The sequence below is a fragment of the Eublepharis macularius genome, chromosome 5, assembly GCF_028583425.1.
Source record: "Eublepharis macularius isolate TG4126 chromosome 5, MPM_Emac_v1.0, whole genome shotgun sequence".
Classification (NCBI taxonomy): domain Eukaryota; kingdom Metazoa; phylum Chordata; class Lepidosauria; order Squamata; family Eublepharidae; genus Eublepharis; species Eublepharis macularius.
In genome coordinates this window covers 8,880,853-8,900,203 of record NC_072794.1, presented here as the reverse complement: position 1 = coordinate 8,900,203, position 19,351 = coordinate 8,880,853, and the positions used below count along the sequence as shown (strand labels likewise).

The following is a 19,351-nucleotide window of genomic DNA, read 5'->3' as shown; positions in this document are numbered from 1 at the left end:
CTGCGTGTGCGCGAGAGTTCTGTACGCTCAATGTCAGCCGTTCGCTTTCCCTTTTCTTTCCTTGCCCCAGCGGAGCCCCGACCCGAGCGCGCGCCCCTGCCTTAGCTCCGCGCTGCAGCCCTCCGCCGCGCCGCCGCCCACGGGTCTCCTCGCGAGCAAGCGCTTGGGCCGAGGGAGGCGCGGAGGGAGGGCGGGCGAGCGGAGGGAGCGGGGCGGGCGGCAGGTGGTGCTGCTGCTCAGCCGCAGGAGCGGAGCCCGCAGCCGCCATTAGACAATAGGGAAGCGGCCGCCGCAGCAGCCATCAGCGCGCTCGCCCGGGGCCCGCCGCAGCCGCAGCCGCACCGCTGCCCGCCCGGAGCGCAGGCCCGTCGGCGCAGGCAGGCAGGCAGGCAGGCGCCGGGAGGCCGCTGCCCTCGCTCGCCCCGTGGGGCCCGGCGGACCAGCCAGCCAGCGGGGCCTGCTGGGCTTGCGCCTCGGCCGAGCCACAAAGGCGGGCGGGCAGCCGCCGGAGCCCCGCCGCAGCCTGCCATGATGTTTCCCCAAAGCAGGCACTCGGTAGGGGCCGGCCGGCCGGGGAGCAGGGCCGGGCCGGGCATCGCAGGGCGGGCGCAGGAAACCCTGCGGGGACGGGGGCCTCGGGGGGGGGGGGCTGGGGGGCTGCATTGCAAGCGGGGGCGGAGAAAGGCGCGCCGGGGGGACGACGACGGGGGTGTGACAGGGGAGGGGGGCAGGGGAGGGGGGCGGGCGGAGCGCCTCGGACATGCGGGCAGCAAGAAGGGGTCGCGCTCGGTGCCGTTGCCAGCTCTGTGGAGGGGGATTCCCGGGGGTTTGGGGGTGGGTCCTGGGGAGGGGAGGGACCTCAGCGGGATAGAATCGGATGCCACGGCGACCCTTCCAAAGCAGCCATTTTCTCCAGGGGAACTGATCCCTGTGGCCTGGAGACTGGTTGCAATTCCGGGAGATCTCCAGGGCCCACCTGGTGATTGGCAACCCTGTGTTTGGGGTGGTAGCGGGATTTAAGGGAGCTGGGGGGGGGTCGGGGCCGCTGGTGGAAGCTGAGTAGGGCATTCAGGGTGTGGTGAGATTCTGGAGAGCAGAGGGACTGTGCATTGGGTTGTAGGGCTGCCTGGGGAGGAAGGGGTCGGTGAGCTCTGGGGGCCTCTGGGAATTTTTCCTGATGCCCCTGTGAACCCCCCTCCCCACTGATCTAGGCCCTCTGCAGAAGAATGCTCCACATTTATATAACTCTTGCAGCATGCAAAGCCACAGTCCAGCCACTTCTTAATAATACAACCCTGCAAGGTAGGCTGATGCTATTACTGCCCCTCCCTCCTGGGAGGGGGCAACTAGACTGGCTACCTGATCAGTCCATGGCAGAGCTAAGATGCAAAGTGGTGGCTTCCTGCTTCTTGGCGGCCACAATATACCAGTTTTCGGAAATTGTCCTGAATTTTATTCCTTTAGGCTGGAAGTAGCATGTGGTGTGTGTGCATGTTTCAGAATTTGCACACACACACACCCCACACCCCATATAGAAATCTAGCAAGTCAGGGAAGAAAGTTCAACTTCCCCTTTGCCCTGACCACTGGGTCGCTGCATGAAGGACAATTGCCTCTATCCCCACAATTAGGATATAATCACAAAAATGATCTCCCAGCTGCAGGCTGAAGTGGCTGTCTGGGGTAAAGGTTACTGTTTAGTTCTGTAGTCCATCCAGAAGATCAGTTGATAACACAGTAAACACACAATTATTTCTCCTTGGATGCTTAAGGACATCTTCCAAAAACAGAACAAGATTCCTCAGAAACTGCATTTTCCCCATTACATAAATGCTGTTTGGAATATGTAGTGTTTTTCTCTGTCCTTGCCCTTGCCTGTGACTTAGAGTTCCCAGAAAGACGGGTTTGGCACCTATTGGCTAGTGCTAGTGACATCGCTGCTGAGAAGCATAAAGTAGTGGTTAGAGTGTTGGACTGGGATCTGGAAGGGCCAGGTTCAAATCTCTGCTCTACCATGGAAGCTTGTTGGGTGACCTTGGGCTAGTCATACCCTCTCAGTCTAACCCACCTCACAGGGTTGTTTTGAGGATAATATAGAGAGGAGAGGAAAATTATGTAAGCCACTTTCGTTCCCCATCAGTGAGAAAGGTGGGGGTATTAATGAAGTAAATAAATCATCTCTCTTCCTTTCTCCTCTTTTGTCTGTGGTGTGGATGCCACAAATAGTACAGGCAATGGGAATCTGTGGCACTTGCACGTGGGGCAGGAAGCCCCATGACTTGTGGCTCAGATCCCACCAGCCTCTCCTGTATTGGCCCTGCTTCTTACTCATTTAGTTGAGATTCATTCAGTAAGGTCAGAGGCTGAGAGCCAGGCCAGAGCCTTGGAGCTGACCCAGGGAGATTGTAGGGGAGCCAAGATGGGCTGTCCACAGCACCTCATCAGCTTCATCCAGTTGGGGAAGCCTTCAGGCCTTCCCACATCCCAGCTGAGTTTACCTTCTTGAGACTCCCTGCTTCTGAAGTGTCTCCCGTGGTGTTTTGATATTGCATCCTTTGTCCTTTGAGGACCAGTGGACCGCTTTCTGTCTCCCCCTCCTTTTACAGGATAGCAGAGGATTTAGCGAAAGGAGGAGGCAGGATTTTATGTCTCTCGCCCACTATGGCAGGCTACTTTGGTTAATCTGGCAGACCTGAAAAATGGTACACGGGAGAGGCGGTGAAGACGGCTTGGAGTGAATTCATGCTGACTGTTCTCTGTTGGGCATCTGTTTCTGATCTCTGCAGTTCCCTCTCTACGTGCACCTTCCCTTAGTGACCCCCTACAACTCTGTGGATTTTAGTGTCACCTACTGTCACACCCCGCAGGGAAGCCTGATCTCGTCAGATCTCAGAAGCTAAGCAGGGTTGGCCTTGGTTAGTAATTGGATGGGAGACCTCCAAGGAAGACCAGGGTTGCAGAGGCAGTCAGTGGCCAGCCACCGCTGTTAGTCTCTTGCCATGAAGCTATATGTCAGCTATGACTTGAGGGCAGGATTTCATTTCAATGTCACGCCCCGGTGTACCTCTCATCTCCCTGCATCCGATTACACTTCCCCGGCTGCCTGTTCAAGGTCTCGATGATCTGAATGTGTCCCCCAAACAGTTTGGTCATTCGTAAATAGCTGTGAGCCTTCTACAGGCCCTGGGCTACCAAGGTCAAGATTGTCTCCTCCAAATGGCACTTCTTAGACAGAGGTCCCTCACGTCACCTACGACCTCATCCTTTTAACTGGAGAGGCTGGGAGCTGAATCTGGGACCTTCTGCATTCCTGAATTGGGACCATGGCACGGGGTGAAGTGTGGTAACACTTCCTCCTCCCATTGCTGTTTTCCTCACCTCGAAAGAGAACTGTTGTAGCACAGTGGGTAAGTGGCTTGGCTGGGAATCAGCACTCTACTGGTTTGAATCCCACTACTGCCATGAGCTCACTCGGTGGCCTTGGGTAAGCCACTCCTCTCAGGCCCAGCTCCCCAGCTGTATTGCTGGGATAATCATAACACTAACTTGTTCACTGCTCTGGGTGAGGCACTAATTTGTCTAGAAGAGCATTTGTCTATAAGCGCATTTATGTACAGGGTAAAAGCCACAGGTGGGGAGGGATCTGAAGTCGGAAAAATTATGAAGGGTGGAAGGATTAAAAAAGCCCTCCCTTATATTGCAGTCCTGAGCCAAGGCCCCCTCCCCCCATGGATCTCCCAGCAGTTTGGGACCAAGGCCTAGTCTATATTTGAAGCAGATTTGAGGCGGTAGAAGCCTGAGGTGGCAGAATAGAGATTGTCACTTCAGTTTTCAGGGAAAATAATGTTGGTTTTGCATCCTAAGGGGAAAATAAAAACTCCAAGTAGAAAAATCAGTACCACAAACAGGTTATGGCCCATCACTCTCCCTGTTCTGCTAGTGTTCTCCTTGCAGACAATTTTACCACACAGTGGTACAGTCATCTGCCACCACCTCCCTTTGCCACCTCATTTTCTACAATCTCAAAGTGCACATTCCTGAGAGAACTTTTCTTCCCCCCTCCCCTGCTGGTTCATTGCCAAATGCTGTATTTTAATTGGGCTTTTTTTTTTTCCTTTTTGCCATTTTTAACGTTGATCTTTCCCCTTGGCTTCTGACTTGGGTTTTACTTTTGGCAGGCCACTTCATAAGCTTCTGCAAGGACTATTTTTTTTTAAAGGCAGCTTAGCAACAACAAAAAAAAAGCATTGCCAGAACCTGTCACCATTTAGCAGTAGCTAAAACCTGTTCTCCCCGCTCCTCATCGCAGGGTTCCTCTCATCTCCCTCAGCAGTTGAAATTCACAACGTCAGATTCCTGTGACCGCATTAAAGACGAATTCCAGTTGCTGCAGGCCCAGTACCACAGGCAAGTTCTCTTTGACTCACCTCCACCTCCCTGTCACTGAGGCCTGCTTTCCCTCCATCCTACCTCAGTTAAAAATTAGCGGCATGATTCACTCTCAAAGCCAGAAAGGTTTTGTTTTCAAGTGTGTAAAAATGAGGATTATTCCAAGGAATCTGCCTGCTGCCTTTATGTGCAAGTATCTGTTCTTGGTTGGGGAAGCAGTGACCTTGTGTAGAGGTACAATGTCTGGTAATTTCAGTGCTCCTCCACACTGGGAATGATTTGTCTGGTTTATCTTACGTAAATGGGACAGAATCACTGCCCCCCCCATCCCACCCTGATAGGAAGGGAGCAAGACTAAGAGTGTATAATCATGCAGAGATGAAGGCCATTTCCACACATCCTTAAGGGACGGCCCACTCACCGAATGTTGACAGCTTTTTCACTCCACACATCTCCAGTTTCAAAACTGTAGCAGGCCGTTTGGCTTCCATTTTTTTCTCCTGTGCCTTTTCTGAGAATGCAAATTCCTGACTTTCCTGTGTCCCTGAAAAGGCACCACAAACATGGAAGCCAACCAGCCTGCTACTATTCTGAAATTGGAGATGTGTGGAGTAAAGGAGAAAAGCCGCCAGCGTTTGCTGAGTGGGCTGTCCCTTTAAAGATGTGTGGAAATGGCCAAAGAGAATCCCCTCTGCCTTAGGTGGGCACCTGGAGTCACAGCAACTGTTCATTGCTTCTTTTGTAGAATGCTAGAATGCTCCTACGTACATTGTGGAAAGTTCAGGAGAGCGCATATTTTTTTGAAGTTCCTCCCCCCGATTTCTGTGCCTCAGAAGATCTGACAAGCTGGTTCCTCATTTGTTTTCCATGGCTGCTTTCCTCTGCAAAAATCTCTTGACTTGTGCTAGTGGCAGTGAAGCTTCTGACACCAGATTGCTGGCGCAATTACAGGGAATGATCGCAAACATTTCTGGTTGCACGAGGAACAAAGTTGTCAGAATCTTTTTGCAGTTCAGCTCTCAGAAGCTGAACTGCCTGTGATCGGAACATCACGTACGCTCTGAAAAATGTACCCTCTCTCTCATATCTCGTACAGATCTAAAAATTGAGTGCTTTACTAAAAGTGCATAGCCCTGACCTGGATAGCCCAGGTGAGCCTGATGTCATCAGATCTCAGAAGCTAGACAGGGTTGGCCTTGGTTATTAATCCGATGGGAGACCTCCAGTGAAGACCAGGGTTGCAGAGGCAGGCAATGGCAAACCAATTCTGTTAGTCTCTTGCCGTGAAAAACCCACCAGGGGTTGCCATAAGTCAGCTGTGACTTGAGGGTACTCTCCACTGCCATACTAAAAGAGCATAAACTAAAGCAGAAAATGAAACACTGTACACCCAAGGCTTTGGGGTCCTAGATGGTGATAACTTGATTTCACAATAACTTCTTTGTGTGGCTGCAGGTCTAAGAGATCCACAACACCACCTACGGTCCCTTCAGACTCTGTTGTGCCACTGTGCTATGACGAACTAGCTTAGGGTCGGATCCAGAATGGAGAGTTTTTTTGCCGATTGCCTCCTTAGGGTATTCCTTGGGGAAATCGCCTGTCCCGCAGGAGCAGCATTTCAGGGGAGGTAGAGAATCTTTGCTGTATTGAGAGAAATCTCTTCCATCCTCAGTGATCTTTGCATGGGACCCACCTCTTAATACTTCCAACCTCTTGCCTTTTTTTTTTTTAAACTAAGTGAGTTGAAGTTGAACGGACCCCAATACCAGGTTAATAAAATACTCTTGAGAAGACAGGAGGGCTAATGACTGTCCCTTGGGAGTGAAATTTCAAAGTGTTACAAAACTCTCATTAAGACATCTCTGCTAAAATGTCGCATCAGCTCTGGTAGTGACCTTCCCTTCTGTTCTTCCCTTTGGGTGTGCGGCTTGTTCCTTTCTCCACAGCCTGAAGTTGGAATGTGATAAGCTTGCAAGTGAGAAATCAGAGATGCAGCGTCATTATGTCATGGTAAGATTTTATTTTTCCCAACCTGGCAGGCTGCTGGTTGATGGGGATGGTGTGGAAGGGATGACCAGAAAAGCTTTTAAGCTGCTCACTGTCAGAATTAACACGGGGTCACTGCAGACCCCAGATACCATCACTGTGGTTATATTTTCTACTGAATATTGTACTTAATTTAATTTCTAGATTTTATATTCTTAATTGGAGTTGTTGCTAGGTGCAGTGTTTTTTGTCATTGCTTGCTTTTTTTAAAAAAACAAGCCCTCAGCCTCTGAGATCTCTTTGATTCTGGTGCCCAAAAGACTGAAGTGTAGGATCCTTCATGTGTTCCTTAAAAAGATAAAGGAACTGAGGGGGTGGTAATGTAGGAGTTGTTCAAGTTCCCGGAGGCTGACAGGAGCCCCTGGTTGCCTTTCCTTGTCATTCGGTCTAGAAACCTGCACTTGGCGAGTGCCTTGCTAGACCCTACTAGCCAAAGGAGGCTTGGCCAGGATTTCCTGGGGGTTGCAGGGCAGGGCTTCTTTGCCCTCCATCATTTGTCCCTCCTCTTGACTCTCGCTGGATCTGACTCCATTATGAAGACGTGTGGGTGATTTGCATGATTTATGCAGGTGCGGCGTTCTGCTTCAGGTTTGTTTGTTTTTACGCTGCCAGTGCAGACCAGGTAGAGGTTGCCGCGTTCTCCTTGCTTAAGGTCGGGACTGCGTGGGGTTGTTGGCTCGTTATGGCTGATGAGATGCTGCTTGACGGGTTTTTTTATTTCCTTCCGCCAAGGAGTCATTAATGCCAGCTAGAGAGATTTCCAAAGCCCCAGTGAGACAAGCAGGCCGCGCCTTCCCTGGAGCGAGGAGATAAGAGGGAGGTGATGAGTGCTGTCTATCTCCTGGGAAACTGTTGAGTTTCAAAACCCCTGAAATGAAAAGGACCTCTCCCATACCGCTAGGGCTGCGAGTGTGCGCGCTGCAGTTCCGCAAGAGCAGGAGGGGGAGGGATTGCAGAATGTGGCTCTTGGGGATACAAAATTCAGCTTCCCAAGAGTCTTGATTTTTATTTTTTTTTAAGTTGTGTTTCTAGTCCTCGTGGCTCAAAAGATACGCTTGCCAGCGTGCTAGAATCTCAAGCACCAGAGAAGGAGCAAAGCCTTGCAAATCTTCTTGCCCTCCTGTGGTTACCAGAACAAATGATTTGTTAGCTTCTTATCCTCCTTTTCAACTGAACAACCAGCTTGCCAAAGCATCACACAGCAGTTACAAATACATAATTCTCTTTTGGGAGAAAGTTGGAGCTGGATCCAAATGCAACTGAGGGGTGTCTGGCTGCTCCCCCTCCTCCTCTGACGGTCCTAGAGGCAGGGAGAGTTGGTAATAAGTGTTACACAGACTAGGAAGAATTGCAGATGTTCTATCACAGATTGCAGAATCGAATTTTCCTGGGTGCAGAATTTCAATTTGTAATGCAAACATTTATGCAAAACAGGAATGTAAAAGTGCTTCATCTGCAGTTTGCTAACATTATGCACAAGAGATTTCCCTGGTTGTGGAATTTCGGCTTTTAGCACAATGCATACAAGGCCTTGTTGCGACTAGACCTAGCCTAGTCACTAGTTTGGAATAGTTGATCTTGGTCCCCAGAGAGACATCTTTATCTTTAAGGATCTTGGCTATTTTGGCTGATGGGAATGGATCCAAAACAAGCCCAGGAAAAGTTTTCTGACTCTTGCAGCTCAGTTATGCTGGAGGAGGACACACTGCCTGCACGTAACCTTCTGTCAGGCCATGCTGCCTGCAAGCTACTTGGATGATCTGATGTGGGGCTCAAAATTTGGGGGGGGGGGCAACAGGATGGAGTTGGTCTGGGGGCTGCTGATGGCCCCGACTTTTGGAGGAAGAGGCTTATGGATATAGGAGAAAATGGTGCCCGTAGGCCAGGGAAATAAAACCACAGTCTCTTGTCTTTAAGTGTCTGTCTAACAAATGACCCACAGCAGTCGATAAGGGAAAGTCCCTCTGTATGAGCCCAGAGGCTTTTGGCCACTGCACGGTGCTGGCCAGTGCCCAAGATGACGTCCAAGAAAGGATTAGACAGAAGGAGCCTCTGTATACAGGGGCAGTTGATCAGATACTGGGGGCAAGCAGGGGGATGATCTCCTTCTCTCTCTGCTCTTCTGCTTCCGCAAGGCTGATCTCTGTTGGAAATGGAATGCTGGGTTAGATTAATTCTCAGTCTGATCCAGCAATGCAACTCATACTTTCTCTTCTCGTTTTTGCTCAAATTCTGACCCACCCCTTTCCAGTATTATGAGATGTCCTACGGGCTCAATATTGAAATGCACAAACAGGTATGATCTGTCTTGTATTTCTTTTGACAATTTCTGGTGGACCTGGTGCGACACAAGACACTCTTTAACCGTTCTTGTGCTGCTTCTGCGTCTTAACGTTTTTTCAGCTGTGCCCACTTAATAGGTGCTGTCTAATCAACGTCGAGAGTTGGGTGTGGGTATAGGAGACCGGTGTTCTCTAATCCTCTGCTGCCAGGGTTGGGAGCTCTGGAGTTCTGGTAGGGCAGTGTCCATATTTTGTAAAGGACGCCATAATAAGTTGCAAAAAGGAGAAGGTATGAAGAACCGGCGTGGGGTTTTAGCACTGTTACAGAGTTTGAAGGATTGTCTTAGAACTGGACAGAGTATACTTTAAGGGGGTAGGGCTAGGAACCGCTGGAATGATGCTTTGCTCCTTCTGAACATTGGAGGTGTGGGGGGGGGGTCAGGTAGCAGTTGCAGCAAGGAAGGCACTCTGTATATGCTTGGGGGTACCTTTGGTATTTCTTACCAGGTTTTTTTTACACCAGCAACCCTGGTGTAAAGACCCTGCCTCAGGCATTCAAAGGGTTTTGCATACATCAGTCCTCGCATCAGCTCTGTAACGCAGAGCAATGTTACGCCTGTTCTGGCTGGGGCTTCTTGCAAGTTCATGGCAAAAAAGATTCGAACTGAGGGCTTTCCAAATTTGTAGCATGCATCAAACTTTGCTAAAATGTGGGCATTTTTGAACTTCTGTGGCAAAGATTTTGTTTAAAGTTGATACCCTGGTAGAATTATAATATTAGTGACTTTAAAAAACCCAGAGTCTGCAGCCTTCTTTCAACACTTCTACCTTGCCTTTCTCCACCCCCGCCGCCCAAATCAAAATCTCTCTCCAAAAGTGTAATCAAGAATGTTAAAAATATTCTTAACAGAAAAAGATGAACTGGGGTTTTTTTTTTGTTTAGGTCTTTACTTTTGCAGATTTACTCAGGTTAGGAAAACCTCTTTGTGAAATGTTATGCAGCCCTCTTCTCCCCACCCCGCCGCCCTGAGCTCCGGAGCTTCCCCTTGGGTTGAGTTGCCATCCTGAAGATTTTATGTTCTCTGTCTTCCAAATTCCAGGCTGAAATCGTCAAGCGGTTAAATGGCATTTGTGCTCAGGTCTTGCCATACCTTTCACAAGAGGTAATCTCTCCCCCCTCTCCCTTTGGAATGCGGGAGGCGTCAGGGATGGCCTCTTAGTCGAACTGCCAAAAATAATGGAGTCGGTGCCCCACCCCCACTGTACCTTGGACCTCTGCATCTCTAATTCTGCCCCCCTTGTCTATCCAAAAACTCTCCTCGCTCCAGTGATCCCACCCTTCCCTGCCCCCATTACCCCCTTCTGCCTAGAACCTCTCTCCTCACCACACACGAAATGTATGTTTGCCGGTCTCTTTTCCAGCATCAGCAGCAGGTCCTCGGAGCTATCGAGCGAGCCAAGCAAGTGACGGCACCAGAGCTGAACTCCATCATCCGGGTTCGTGGTGCTTCTTACGGGAATGAGGGTGGGCTCGGGGAAGTGGCTTTTGATAATTAATAAGAGCGTTCTTGAGGCCAGTGCTGTAACAGCACTGTAAATTCTAAGTGGTTCTGTCCAGGGCTTTTTTTCTGGGGAAAGAGGTGGTGGAACTCAGTGGGTTGCCCTCGGAGAAAAGGGTCACATGGCCGGTGGCCCCGCCCCCTGATCTCCAGGCAGAGGGGAGTTGAGATTGCCCTCCGCGCCGCTCGGTGGCGCGGAGGGCCATCTCAACTCCCCTCTGTCTGGGGATCAGGGGGCGGGGCCACCAGCCATGTGACCATTTTCAAGAGGTTCCGGAACTCCGTTCCCCCGCGTTCCAGCTGAAAAAAAGCCCTGGTTCTGTCAGAATGGCACCCTGACAGTGGGTCTCGCACGCTGCTGTGGTCCTGTATTTCTAATCCTTTGGGGTTAAATCGTCTCCCGTCTTTTGGACACAGGGCCTTGCTTTGAACTCCAAAGGATTTGTCATTATTCCCCCCTCCCCCTTGCCTGTCTGTCACTCGGCTCAGACATCACACACAACCACATTCACAGTCCTTAAGTTGTGAAAACAGGGATTGGCTCATAGACAATAATTCAGATCCAAGTTTGCGTCCTTGACAGATGCCAGTTGAAGAGGGCTTGGAGGAAGAACCAGGCTGGCCCGATGGTTCAGGCAACCTAGGCAGCTGCCTAGGCCACTGGGTTGCCTGCATTCCAGGGGGCAGCTACCTTGGGAGCATAAATGTCAGGGCAGAAGGAAGAGGGATGACTGTGTGTAGGGCACTGCAGCGTAGCACTTTGGCAGCTGGGCACTGCTATCTCCTCAATTCCAGGGGACACATTTGAGGGCTGCTTGTTCTCCTTTGGCTGTACCTCTTGAAGGCTAAAGAGTTGGCCGGCATTACCAAAGAGCAAAGAGTATCTTGGTTGTCTCACCGTGCTGCTCATCAAACGGGAGTATTTTGTTTTTTTTTAAATCTGCCCTGATAGCCAAACACCAGAAAGGGTGTGGAGATCTTGAGCCACTGCACCTTGCCTTACTGGGAGCGGTGAATCTCGGGTCTGCTCGCCTTCCGCTCACTTACCCTGCTCTTCTCTTTTCCGGTGTGTTTCTCGTTTCGCTACAGCAGCAGCTCCAGGCTCATCAGCTGTCCCAGCTCCAAGCTCTCGCCCTGCCCTTGACTCCACTGCCGGTGGGGCTGCAGCCCCCCTCTCTTCCCGCCGTCAGCGCCAGCACTGGGCTCCTCTCTCTGTCCGCCCTGGGTTCGCAAGCTCACCTCTCCAAGGAGGACAAGAACGGCCACGATGGGGACGCCCACCAAGATGACGACGGGGAGAAGTCGGATTAGGCGGATCAGGGGATGGGGGGGAGTGATCTGGCATAGGGGGGAAGAGAGTGGCATTAGGGGGAAGGGAAGGGTCAGTTAAAAACACTCAGTAAAACTTCAGATGTTTGGAGAAGGGGGGGGGAGCAGTGGCCATCCAAGTGGCCCCATAGACGGCTTGGCATCACCCACCTCTGCAGCAATAACACTTTGGCCCACCCCCCTTTTCTTATTCCAGGCACTTAGCAGTAGCCGTGGCACCAGCAGCACCTCTAAAGGCACCTGTGGTCATTCTGGGCGCATGGGGGCAGGGCAGGGTTGGAGCTTAACATCTCCTTCCCCCTCGTAAATTCCCTGTGTGAATCTGGACGCTTCCAGCAAAACGCTAATTTGTGGTTGCTACATTTCTTCCTGCACTGACTTCCTGCTGCTCAGTACCAAGCTTCTTGGTCAGTGGTATGCTACAGTCTTGATTGTGGCTGGGGGCGGGGAGGGGTTAGAGCCCGCTCCACAGTCCCCAGCCAGGTCTCATTTTCTTGGAAGAAAGCTGTACTAAAAGTAGTTAACTAGTATATAAAATATCAGAGGCAGAAGAGAGGGGGAAGAATCCTCTGCATTTTTGCTTTATCCTGGGCTCCAGGGAAGTTGAGAGAGTCCACTTCTGGCTTTGGTAGGAGTCCAGTGCAAATTCAGAGCAGTTGCAGAGTCAGCTTTGCAGCCCCACAGTGGCCCCTTGTCCCCTGCCCTCTCCCAACCCAGCCAGGTTGTCCAAGAGGGAGCCAGCAGGCCTTCCTTGCATTTGGATTTGCTGCAGTGCCGGCCATGAAATGTGCTCTTGTTAGGGGAAACATAAGCATTGTGGCTTGTTTGTGTGAAGATCACCGAACCTATAGTGCAGCGTGACTGATTAAAATACAAATCAAAAGCCTCCCAGGGTAAAGTCTCAAACGAATGCCCAAAGCCAGATCAGTTTCTCATGACAGTTCTGGTTTTTTCCAGCAGTGCCACTTGTAAAGTTACAGGGTCCTTGCTTGACCCCCACCCCACACATGCACACACCATGCCTGGGCGCTGTGGGTGTTCTCTGGTGGCAGCTTCCATGCACTCCAGCGTGGCTTTGTTGAGCTTGGCACAACAATTCCTCAGAGGAGGCAGGAAACCCCCATGCCTTCCTGGATCTGTAGCAGGGTAGGGTTTCATCCTGCCTCCCTCTCCCCTCTTGCCCCCTGACCTCTGGCAGAAGACAAGCTGTCTCTGATTCCTTCACTTGTTTGAAGACCGGCCTGCATGGGTGTGGCCTACTTAGCATGTACAAACAAGAACTGGAAAATGGTTGGCTGGTGGGCATCCTAGAATTTGTTTGACCTGCTCCAGCCTTCCTTTGCCATTCATCTGACCTTTGGGACTATGAGAAGCCTCCAGTGCGAATCTAACCCACCTGGCCGCTCCCTGCCTCTTTGCCCTGCTACCATGTTTGTGGTAGCTCCCTAAGAGCCCCCTTCGCTCCTCCAGTATCCCCGCCTAGACTCTCCCTCTCTACCTGTCCCCCACCAGCACTGTTAGCTGACGAGCACCTTCCTCCTTCCGCATGTATCTTGTTTTAAAGTAGCACAGAAGCAAAATTTATATATATAAATATATTAGTTCTGTATCTCTTCCCCCATCCCCAGTAAATCTCTTGATGCTGTGTCATCTTCCCTCCTGGTGAATCTGGAAACTTTTGAACCTTTGCAACTTATAACAGTTGACCCCCTTTTCAATATGTCATGGATGGAGGGGGAAGGAGGAAGGGATTTCGAAGAAGAATTTTTTCCCTTCCACCCACCTTCCATTGATGGTTTTATTTTTAAATGATGCCGCAGCTTTCTCTTTCTGTACGCTAGCTTGACCTTTTTTTTTGTTTTCAATTAACAAGAGAAATTTTAAGGGGAAAAAAAAGAGAATTTCGTGTTTGTATATATTCCTTTTAGAGAGAAAGAGAGCGAGAGAGCTTGTTTGCTTCATGTGTTTATTAATCACTTGACCTATATTAAGAGGAACTGAGAGAAAATAATTCTGTATTGAGGATGTATTAGCTGTGCCTTTCAAATAAAGAAATCAGATGGTTGGTTAAACTGTGATACTTTTGGGGTGGGGGGTTCCTCATGGGTACTGAACCTTCAGTGCTAAAATGGAAATAGATGGAAAGGTTGTTCGGCTGAACTAGAGAATCTAGAGATCAAATCCAAGCACTTTTACTCCCCGGGAGACTGTGGCTACTCACCAGAAGAGGGGGATATTGCTTTGCAATATACTCAGTTGCTGAAGGTGGTACAGTGGCTTTCCTGACAATCCAGAGAGAGTTCTGTTGTGACCCGCCTCAGTCCAGGCTGCTTCCGCACGGCTGTGCCCGTCTAATCCCCAACCCTCATCACAGGAGAGGGATTTGGGCAAAATTAACTCTGGATGATCTTAGGGAAGGGGACAGAACAAATGTGCTAAAGGTGTGCAGAAGAAGGAGGAATATGAGGTTTTCTATTACAAGTTTGGCTAAAATGGAATTTGGGGTTTAAAGGTGGAGTACTGTAAACGAATTAGGTCACATTTTGGCAGATAGCACTTTGTGTTTATGCCAGCCAAGGAACGTACTCTTGTAAGGGGAGACATAAGCACTGTGGCCTGTTTGTGTAAAGATCACAGAGCCCCTGGTGCAGTGTGTCTGAGTAAAATACAAATGAAATGAAAGTCTCCCAGGGTAAAGTCTCAAACATGAATGCCCAAAGTACGATCAGTTTTCCATGGCAATCCTGTTTGTTGAAGTGGAAAGCCAGATTTTGTGGTGTCAAAAACAGATATTTTGCTTGCAAGGCTGTCTCCTTTTTAAGTATTACTCCCACTCATCTGTAGCCACACTTATTTAAAGAAGCAAGTATGAAGTGATAACATACCTCTGAGTATATAAAGAGTACTTCTTCCCCAGCACATATACTGTAGTTTATCACCACACAGAATCCACGGGTTTAGTAGCAGCACAGCCACTTTGTGTGCTGAAATTCCCAAGTTTAATTCCTGGCCTCTCTAGTTAAAGGGACTCGGGTAGTAGGTTTTGGAGAAAGCATTTCTCTGTCTCAGATTCTGGAGAGCTGCTGCCATATTGATTAAGGTGTTCTGTACTAAGCAGCTTCAATAAGTCATAAAAAAACCCAGGACTTTCAGACAAGTACAGACTTGGTCTTTAGCACCTCTCTATTGTATTCGGTATTCTTTATTGTATTCTTGTATTGTACTCTAACTGACCTTATGGAAAGACTACAGAACTCATGATGCAGTGTGATTGTTAGTGAAATCCTGAGTCCACATGTAGGCCGATAGGAAGTGTCTGGGCCATGCTTTGTTGAACTCTTGGGAGCTAGAGTTGCTGAAATAGATTTCTAGGGATTGTGAGTGAACTTTCTGTACCATGCCTGCTCAGAGGAATCAGCTTTCCTTGGGGTGGGATCTAGAATCCTCGGAAGAGTGCTGCATAGGAGCTAGAGCATCTGACCAGGATCTGGGAGGCTGAGGTTTGAATTCCCAGTCCCAAACTGTCATGAAACTCATCTTGGGCCACTGCCTTTCTGTAGTCCTTACAGTGAGGATAAAATGAGGGAACCATGTGTGAGCTTGGAAGAAGGGTAGGATAAAACCATACCAAACTAATTTTGAGCATGTGACAGGTTTGAGTGTTTAAAGGCATCTTGGGCCCTATTGGCTAAAACTAAATTGTAACCTGGGACTAACTTTTCTCACTCATTTAGATAACTATCCTCCATATAAATGGCAGCTTTAGGATGACGCTTAAGAGAGTTACCAGGGAGCAACAGGTAACTGGCCCAAGAGCCGTACAAAACTGAAAATACAGCCCTGCATTTGACAGCCTTACCTTCCAGGCAGAGGTGGCCTCCGTTTCTCATCAGGAAGCGAGATCTGCCAAATCTTACTTCCCCTCCTCTTCAGTCCCTGCTGTCTCGCCTCCATTTGCTGTTCTGAGCAGCTTCTTTTGCAGGTGAGCCAGGGATGCTTTGCAATGCCCAAGCAGGATTTGGGTTGCTCTCCCGCTACATCATTAATGCAAGAGCTTTTGGTTCTGCAGAACGAGCAGGAAAGGAAGGGGGTGGGGGGGGGGGAAGGGAGGCATCAATAATTAAAAGCCATTTGAGAGCCTGTAAGCGAAGCCCAAAAAGAATAGATGGAAGGCAGCCACCATTCTGGGCTTTTCAGGGCCCGCAGCCCGCCACGCACATCCCCAGTTAGCAAAATTTAGCTCATAAAGGAAAAAAAGGTTTTCTAACAGAGTTGCTGTTCTTTTTTCCTCCCCAATGGTAGCTGTTGGGAGCAAAAGATCGCAAGGGTGCCGGGACCACGAGCCCTTTCTTTGAACAATATCACCCCTGTGGCGGAGCTGGTGCTGCCAACACTTTCGCTGAATGGGAGTCTGACCCGGAGCGATTAGCAACCGGCAAGGAGGTTTAGCTGCATGTTGGGAAAAGCTCTGGCCCTAATTCTTCCAGATCCTGCTGCCATCCATGGCGTAGCTAACAGCAGCTGGCTGGGAAATTGGCAACCCCGAATGGGGCCTGGAGGCATCTGGCAAAGGTTGGGTGGGCACTGGAGAGAGAACTGGCAGACCCCTTTCCCTGTATGCCTCCTCGCAGGGATGAGGGGGGAATTTTTTTTAGGCAATTTTATTTTAGTACCTTTGCACTTTAAAAAGTGCTTGAAGGGGTTGACAAATAACGGATGGAATTGTAATATTCAACATGCATTTTGAAACAGGCAGAAATTATTTAACAAAACTTAAAATGGGCAGAACTCACGATTTTTCAAAGGCTGCTGCCTGTTCCACCAGACCACTGTGGAGGAGAGCAAAGGAGCGACCCTGAAAGAAGCAGAGGATCCAAACGGGCCCCTGGTGGTCACCAGGTAGCAGGCCTTGCCAGTCCCAGCCCAATTTTGGAGTAAAAACAGAGTCAAGTAAAACAGCCAAAAAGAGAGGCTAAAACGAAGTGCCTCCTCATCTTCTCGGGGGTCTTGTGCTGTGGTGGGAGGGGGACAGGTTGCCAACCTCCCCTGGCTCCGCCCCCAAATCTCCAGGAATTTTCCACCCCGGGGCTGGCAATGCTAAGGTTGGGACCTTCAGGATCGAAGTCTCTGACCCAGGGAGCTTTACATCTTCAGAAATAAAAAGTCAGCACATGGCAGGCCAGCACAACTTGACGGGGGGAGGCTAAAATTAATTCCAGGGAGAGGAAGTTCCAAAAGTTAGGAAGGGACAGCGGACAGTGTTTGCTTTTACAGTCTGGGCTAATTAAATACCGGTTGGTTGAGAACTGCTGGTTTCAGAGCTGATGACAAAGATGCATTGATGGAGATCAACAGGAGAGGGTGACTTTGAGAACTGCTGCGCCAGTTTCCACACTCGAAGAGGCAGCTCTGAATCTGTGTTTGAATTGCTGTGGTCTTGGGTTGCTCCAAAGAGCATCTTCGTTTGGTCACAGGGCACTGGGGAGCCTAGGCTAACGGTAGAATCAAATCTTTGGCTGGAAGGTCTTCATGGATCTCCTTGTCTGAATGTCCCTTTCTGCCTTGCAAGGGGAAGAGCACAAAATACCATTTTAGCTTCCCCAACAACCCTGTGAGGTAGGTTAAGCTGAGTGTGTGTGACAGTCCCAGGATCCCCCAGCAAGCTTCCATGGCAGAGTGGGGATTCGAACCTGGGTCCCCAGATCCTGGCCTAAACACTTGTTGAAACTGTCAAACAAAAAATTTCAAAAGTGTATTGAGTTTTTTTTTCTTCCCTGTTTTATATTATCCTGATTGGGAGGCTGAAATTCTAGATAGGCCAATAAAATTCTTGTTAGTTGGGACCAGCTTGTAAATTGCTTTTAAATAGGGAAAAGATTACCAATTTCACATAATTTAAATTCTTTCCACAACATCTGGCCCCTGGGGGGAGGTTGCTGGGGTCTGCGATAGATCTGACAGCCCCCAATTGTGCTTTCACTTCTGACATTCTCTCAGGAAGAAAATGGCTAGTGTTTGGCTTTGGTAGTGATTCCAAGACTACCTCTGAGCATGAACAGAGCATGGCACTGACCACCACCCTGAAAAGGCAAGGCCTGCAGGGAAGCTGGGCTCCAGCACTTCTTACTGTGGAAGGGAATGCTGGGAAACCCACTCCACAAGCCCCTCCAATGCTACCTACAATGAGAGTTGCCACAAATTCGGCAAAGTAAATAACGTGATTAATAAAAGATTAGGATGAAATGTGAGGCATTAAATATTTAGACCCTGCAGCTGCCTGAGAGGGAGGGGCCAGGTACAGCTGGCTCCTACAATATTTAAAGGGGTTGGGAGGGTATAAAGTCCTCCCTTTTCCCCCCTGACAAAAGACAAAAATCACTGGTGAGCAATAGACAGCTTCATCTTTTTGTAGAAGGAAATATTGGAGGCACATTTAGCCCCCCCCATTTTCTTTTAACCACACCCATTTTGCACATCCCATCCCTTTGGGGTTATATCTCTTAACAAAACATACATAACCCTTGAGCATGCACAAAGTGCTCACTGCTAACCTGAGTGATGGAAGCCTCATATTGAGCAGGAGAGAAATGTGGCTTCTAAGACCAATCAGGCTCCTCCCCCAAATTGAATGGCCTCATGCAAGCCATTAACTCTCAGCCCTGCCCCCTGCGATGTGGCCTACCTTACAGGGTGGCTGTAACAGTTTCAACAGGATAATACCCATATAGCAGCAACGGCATTTGATTTATATACCGCCCTTCAGGACAACAACGCCCACTCAGAGCAGTTTAGAAAGTATGTTATTATTATCCCTACAACAACAATCATCTTGTGAGGTGGTTGGGGCTGAGAGAGCTCTGAGAATCTGTGACTGACCCAAGGTCAGTCTGTGGGTCTGTCCCAAGGTGTGGGTCAGTCCCAAGGTGACTGACCCACTCCTTCAAGCGGAGGAGTGGGGAATCAAACCCAGCTCTCCAGATTAGAGTCCTGCTGCTCTTAATCGCTACACCATGAGGCATCTTCAATGCTGAAGGTAGTATATAAATGCTACCTATTATTCATCTTTGTGGGATTAAAATGAATGGAGAAGGCTTCTTTCCATTACCAGTGGCAGGCCTTTGATGCAAACCTCAGCTCCAGACCCTCTTCGGGAAATCTCCCTCCTCTCTTAATGATACCCTGAGAGCATCAGATAATTTTTCCACCCCAACCCCAACTTTAAAGTGTACTGTGGATTTCGTGAACCACTGCTAAACCTTCCACCAGTATAGGCTGCCTGACTTTCTCCCTTGGGTGTCCTCTGCCTGTTTTGTGGAACACACATGGAACTGAATCAGCCCATTGGTCCATCAAGGTCCACGTTGTCTACTCAGAGTGGCAGTGGCACATCACCTGCTATCATCCTTAACCAAAAATGCCAGGAATTGAACTTGGGACTAGAGATAGGCATGAACCGGAAAAATGGCGGTTTGTTAGAGTTCGTGGTTTGTCATGTTTCACGAACCATGCACCACAAATTGCCTGGTTCACGAACCAGAAAGCCCATCCCTTCGTTGCCTAGGAAACTGATTGATTGGTGCCAGGCTGTCTGCAGTGATGAACCAAAAAATGAATCAAACAAACTGACCTAAAAATAGTCATGGTTCGCAAACCAAAAAACGGCCTGGTTTGTGACAAACTTTGGCTCGTATTTTGGTTCCTGCCCACCTCTACTTGTGACCTTCTGCAAGCCAAACTGATCCACGGC

The 19,351-nt window shown here is 49.4% G+C and overlaps 1 protein-coding gene across 2 annotated transcripts; it reads left to right on the top strand.

Moving 5' to 3' along the window:
• Positions 1 to 238: 238 nt before the first annotated feature.
• Positions 239 to 13,669, top strand: TLE5 (TLE family member 5, transcriptional modulator). 2 transcript variants are annotated; one of them, XM_054981645.1, is made up of 7 exons: positions 239 to 555; positions 4,309 to 4,406; positions 6,335 to 6,398; positions 8,686 to 8,730; positions 9,817 to 9,879; positions 10,139 to 10,213; positions 11,368 to 13,669. In XM_054981645.1, exons 1-7 carry the CDS (start codon positions 529 to 531, stop codon positions 11,584 to 11,586), a joined length of 591 nt encoding a protein of 196 aa, XP_054837620.1. In that variant the 5' UTR covers positions 239 to 528; the 3' UTR covers positions 11,587 to 13,669. The 2 variants fall into 2 exon arrangements, with proteins under 2 accessions (XP_054837620.1, XP_054837619.1); XM_054981644.1 differs by having other exon boundaries at positions 240 to 555; positions 11,365 to 13,669.
• Positions 13,670 to 19,351: the final 5,682 nt, after the last annotated feature.

What these genes read in the sequence shown, in the direction of transcription:
- TLE5 (XM_054981644.1), top strand. Translation starts at nt 529, where the DNA reads ATGATGTTTCCCCAAAGCAGGCACTCG. An exon ending in TGCAGCGTCATTATGTCATG is followed by an intron (nt 6,399 to 8,685) that starts GTAAGATTTTAT and finishes ACCCCTTTCCAG; the next exon opens with TATTATGAGATGTCCTACGG. An exon ending in TGCCATACCTTTCACAAGAG is followed by an intron (nt 9,880 to 10,138) that starts GTAATCTCTCCC and finishes TCTCTTTTCCAG; the next exon opens with CATCAGCAGCAGGTCCTCGG.